The sequence below is a fragment of the Asparagus officinalis genome, chromosome 8 (assembly GCF_001876935.1).
Source record: "Asparagus officinalis chromosome 8, Aspof.V1, whole genome shotgun sequence".
NCBI lineage: Eukaryota > Viridiplantae > Streptophyta > Magnoliopsida > Asparagales > Asparagaceae > Asparagus > Asparagus officinalis.
The window spans coordinates 113,220,625-113,225,229 of record NC_033801.1 but is presented as its reverse complement, the minus strand read 5'-3'; the positions used below and the strand labels follow the sequence as shown (position 1 = coordinate 113,225,229).

At 42.1% G+C, this 4,605-nt stretch overlaps 1 protein-coding gene across 1 annotated transcript; it reads left to right on the top strand.

The window, feature by feature from the left end:
* On the top strand, window positions 1,888-4,184 carry LOC109820335. The gene is made up of 4 exons (XM_020386463.1): window positions 1,888-2,066; window positions 2,685-2,770; window positions 3,712-3,885; window positions 3,960-4,184. Exons 2-4 carry the CDS (start codon window positions 2,690-2,692, stop codon window positions 4,059-4,061), a joined length of 357 nt encoding a protein of 118 aa, XP_020242052.1. The 5' UTR covers window positions 1,888-2,066; window positions 2,685-2,689; the 3' UTR covers window positions 4,062-4,184.

Below are 4,605 nucleotides of genomic sequence, written 5' to 3'. Positions count from 1 at the left end.
GAAGGAAGTAGTTGTTCCCAGCAAGTGTAGATGGGGTGATCGGACCACATAGATCTGCATGTAGTAACTCCAGCGGCTTCTGAGCTCTGAAATTTGCTTGTGAAGGGAACGGCAGTCTTGCTTGCTTGGCGACGAGACATCCTTCGCATAATTGATTCGGATGCAAGATCTTCGGCAACCCGGAAGCCATCCTCTTTTCAGTCATCATCTTGAGGGTGAAGAAATTTACATGCCCAAGGCGAGCATGCCATAGCCAAGCTGGATCGTTAATATTCGCCATCAAACACGCCGGCTTGCAAGTTTTTAACTCTATCCTGTACAATCGGTTAGTTGAACGTGTCACCCTCATCAAGAGAGCACTGTTCCTATCAAACACCCTCAGGAACTCGTCAGCAATAACTACCTTACTACCATCTTCAGTCATCTGACCAAGGCTAATAATGTTAGATTTCAAACTTGGAATATAATATACCTCAGGTAGTAGCCTTTGATCGCCGTTGTTGCACTGAAAGAGGATTGAGCCTTTCCCCTTTATCTCTACCGCGGATCCATCACCAAACTTGACGGTTCCCTTGATGTTCTCGTCGAGCTCCTTGAACTTGTCTCGGTGGCCGGTCATGTGATTGCTAGCTCCGTTGTCAAGATACCAAGTGTTGTTGTCAACATGTGCCTCCCCCGCTGTAAGTAAATCCGGCACCACCTTCTCCTCATTAAGCAAAATAGCACTTGACGATTCTTCTAACATAGCCATCATCAAGGTTGGCTCCTCGTCATATGCACGGGTGAGATGAGCCTCCTGTTCATGGTTGCGGCGTTGCTTGTGACACTCCGACTGAAAGTGCCCGTATACTCCGCAATTGAAGCATTTGATGTTGGATTTGTCTCGACCACCGCTTGTGCTACTCTCCCCCTCCTGGCGAGCTGCACCTCCATGGCCGAAACCACCTCCTGGACGTCCTCCTCTGCCGCCGAAGCCGCCTCGGCCTGCCTGGCCGCCGTGCTCCCCTCCGCGGCCTGCTTGGGCAGCGTGGTGCTGCTGCCCGCTGCCGTGGTGCTGCTGTCCGCCTCGGCCTCTTTGGCCACGGCCACGCCCACGACCGGCCCCGCGACCTCGTCCTCGACCGCTGCCATCATTGGTTGTAGGTGTTGAGAGGAAGCCTCCGCCGTTCTTCTTGCTCCTTGCTTGCCACTCCGCATGCGTCAACAATAGGTGATCGTCGACGTTGTTTCGAAAAACACGTGCCCTCTCCTCGTGGGCTTTGAGACGCCCGATCGCCTCCTCGAGTGTCATGTCGTCGATGTCCCCGAACTGTTCAATCGTGGAGACGATAGTAAGGAATCTCTCCGGTACCGCCCGAAGTAGCTTTCTGACGACGTAGTTCTCCTCCATCTCGCCGCCTAAAGCCCGGATCTTGTTGACGACTCCTGTCAACTTCGTCGAAAAATCGTCGACGTTGTCATTCTCCTTCATCCGGAGAAGTTCGAACTCGGACTTCAAGGTCTGCACCTTCGCGTTCCTCACACGATCCGCTCCTAGATGCATTGTTTTCAACGTCTCCCATGCCTCTTTTGTCGTTTGCTTCTCTGCGATCACCATCAAAGTCTCTTCAGGAATCCCCTGGTAGATGGCCGCCAACGCCATCTGATCCTTCCTGTGTTCCACGGACGCGCCTGCCGCGGGCTCAATGGCATCCCACACGTCTTGAGCCTTCATGTAGACTTTCATCTTGATTGCCCACGAAGCATAGTTGTCCCTCGATAACGTCGGGTATTGAAGAGTGAGCGAGCCCACCTTGGTCGTCATCTTCTCCGAACTCGTCATCTCTTCAGATCTTGGTTGGTACTTAGGCATACACCGCTCTGATACCACTTGTTGTCTCTTTAACAGGATCGGCCAGAGATCAGATCTGAACTGAGTTAGAAAAAACAGCAATTTACAAACCTGTAAACACTGTAGCAACCGAAAAAAAAACTGGCAGATTTCCTGAGAACGGACAGCAGCAAAACAGAGGAGAAAATATCTGTTTCTGATATTGAACCCGAACAGAGAAGGAGCAGCAACAAAAGTAATGGAGCAGGAAACTTTTTTGTGTTTTCTATTATTCACGTTCTAACAAAACTCATCAATTGTTTACATATATATAGGATTAAGATTACAACTCTAATCTTATCCAATAACTAGAAAACTATCTACTAACTAGTAAAAACCACCCTAGATTAAGCCCAATTAATTTCACCTCCCTCCACAAATTATCTAAGTTTCGAAATCACCTTCATGTGGCATATTTTGTTCACATAAACCCAACTACGTCCACTTCAGACTATTTTTCATACAAATAATGTTGTTTAACGGATAAACTCTCATGCACGTGCTAAATATGTGTCTATTTACAGAGGAGCGTGAGCCACCTTGGAAGTTAAAAGCAAGGAGGAAATTTAGTAAACAGTTTTTTTTTATCCATATTAACGAAGAAATTGATTGGAATATTTGCATTTTTGTTTTCGTTATATGCTGTCATGCTGATGTAATGACGCATAGGGGTCGGTATTTAAAACTTGGGGGTTATTAAAGGTGTTAACATAAATTTGACCGAATTTAGGGGTGGTTCCCTGTGAAAAAAAAAACTTTAAAATTAATAATTGCACATTCCAAATGTCCTAATCTTTCAGCAATTAACTCTCAGTAAACATGAATGGCGTTGCTGATATTATCTACAAGCAAGTGAAGCCTCGTCGCGGCCTTCCTCAAATATTCAGCAGCCTTTTCAAGGTTTTCTCTCTCTCTCTCTCTCTCTCTCTCTCTCTCTCTCTCTCTCTCTCTCTCATTTTTTCTCTCTCTCTCTCTCTCTCTCTCTCTCTCTCTCTCTCTCTCTCTCTCATGTTTAATGATAAATAGCCGATAAACCCCCTGTCCTATCACCAAATCGCGGTAGACCCTCTATACTTTGTTGCAGATAGACCCTCCGGATTCTCAATTCTCTTAGGGGCTGTTTGGTTGTTGTTAGTAAAATTGTGTATTTATGACACAACTTGGAAAGTTGTTGTCCACCTCATCAATTTCACTTGTATACTTTTCTTTGTTTGTTTTTGATTCCATTCGAATCATAAATTGCTTGTTTGGTTTGCAAATGTAACTTTAATTGTTTGTTTGGAAAGTGTAAAAAGTGATCCCTACTCAAATGATCATATTGGTTAGAATTATTATTTATTATTTTTTTCTGACTTCAACGTCAGTTTTCTCCTAAAATCATGTCTTTTTTTTATGAAATCACTTTACAAGCCACATCAGCATATGAAATCACATTACATTATTTTTACAACTACAAACAAACAATTGAAAGTGATGAAAAAGCTGACATTGGGACCCACTTTTTTACACTTTCCATCCTTTTACATGGTAAAAACATACAACCAAACAGCCCCTTAGCTTTTCATTTAACTTAGTTGCATGTAATGATCACTATGCATGTTTATATCATTCATGAAGCTCCTAGCTAGCTAGGTTCCATTTTATGAAGCCAAAAATCTTAACGTGAAACTAACGGAGTTGAGAATCCAGAAGATCTGTCTACAATAGTAGAAGTATCCAGTGTCTATCCATAATTTGGCAATAGTACATGGGTCTATCCACATTTAGCCCCTTCTTGAGGGGTTTTTTTTCCATATTATACCCCAAATTTTTTCCTAATTGTAGTATATATTCCTCTATAGGGGCTCTTTGAGATTATTAGTGACAACAAAATGGAGAGTGGAAACAGCTTCTCCTCGTGCAAGACAACGTTCTTCCTCCTGTTGATGTTTGAATCCATAGTTGCCGCCGCTGCAATAAGTAGAGATGATTTCCCCTCTGGATTCTTTTTTGGTGCTGGTACTTCTGCTTACCAGGTTAATATTCATAAATGCTGTTTAATTTCTATGTAGAGTTTGTGGTTTAAAACTTTAAAATATTCCTTTTTTAGAGAAGAGCGTGGCTTGAAAATATCACTACAACAAAAGGTGCAACTTGCGACACAAAAATTTCTCATACGATTAGTTTTGTGGCTGGAGTTGCGATACGTTGAACTAAGACGACACTTAACAAAAAAATGTTGCAAGTCCTGACACTTGTTTGTGTCGTGAGATGCAAACTAGAAGAACAGCTGTTAAATTATTAAAGTGCGTTTTTAATTTTCTTTTATTTTTAATTTTATTTTTTGCACGTGAGTTACATTGATGATTTCTTCTCGTAGAGTCAAACCTACCTACACCGTTATCTATGTTTGACCACCATTACCCATGTTTGATCATGATCAATATCTATGCTTGATTATCATTTTTGAAGCAATAATTGATCACCATTTCCAATGTCATTAACTATCTTAGGGGCTGTTTGGTTGTATGTTTTTACCATGTAAAAGGATGTAAAGTGTAAAAAAGTGGGTCCCAATGTCAGCTTTCATCACTTTCAATTGTTTGTTTGTAGTTGTGAAAATAGTGTAAAGTGATTTCATATGTTGATGTGGCTTGTAAAGTGATTTCATGAAAAAAAGACATGATTTTAGGAGAAAGCTAACATTGAAGTTAGGAAAAAATAATAAAAAATAATTCCAACCAATATGATCATTT

Excerpts from the sequence above, each read along its gene's own strand:
- LOC109820335 (XM_020386463.1), top strand. The coding sequence starts at position 2,690 with ATGAATGGCGTTGCTGATATTATCTACAAGCAAGTGAAGCCTCGTCGC. Across the intron at positions 2,771-3,711 it reads TATTCAGCAGCCTTTTCAAG|GGGCTCTTTGAGATTATTAG; the intron begins GTTTTCTCTCTC and ends ATTCCTCTATAG. Across the intron at positions 3,886-3,959 it reads CTGGTACTTCTGCTTACCAG|AGAAGAGCGTGGCTTGAAAA; the intron begins GTTAATATTCAT and ends TTCCTTTTTTAG.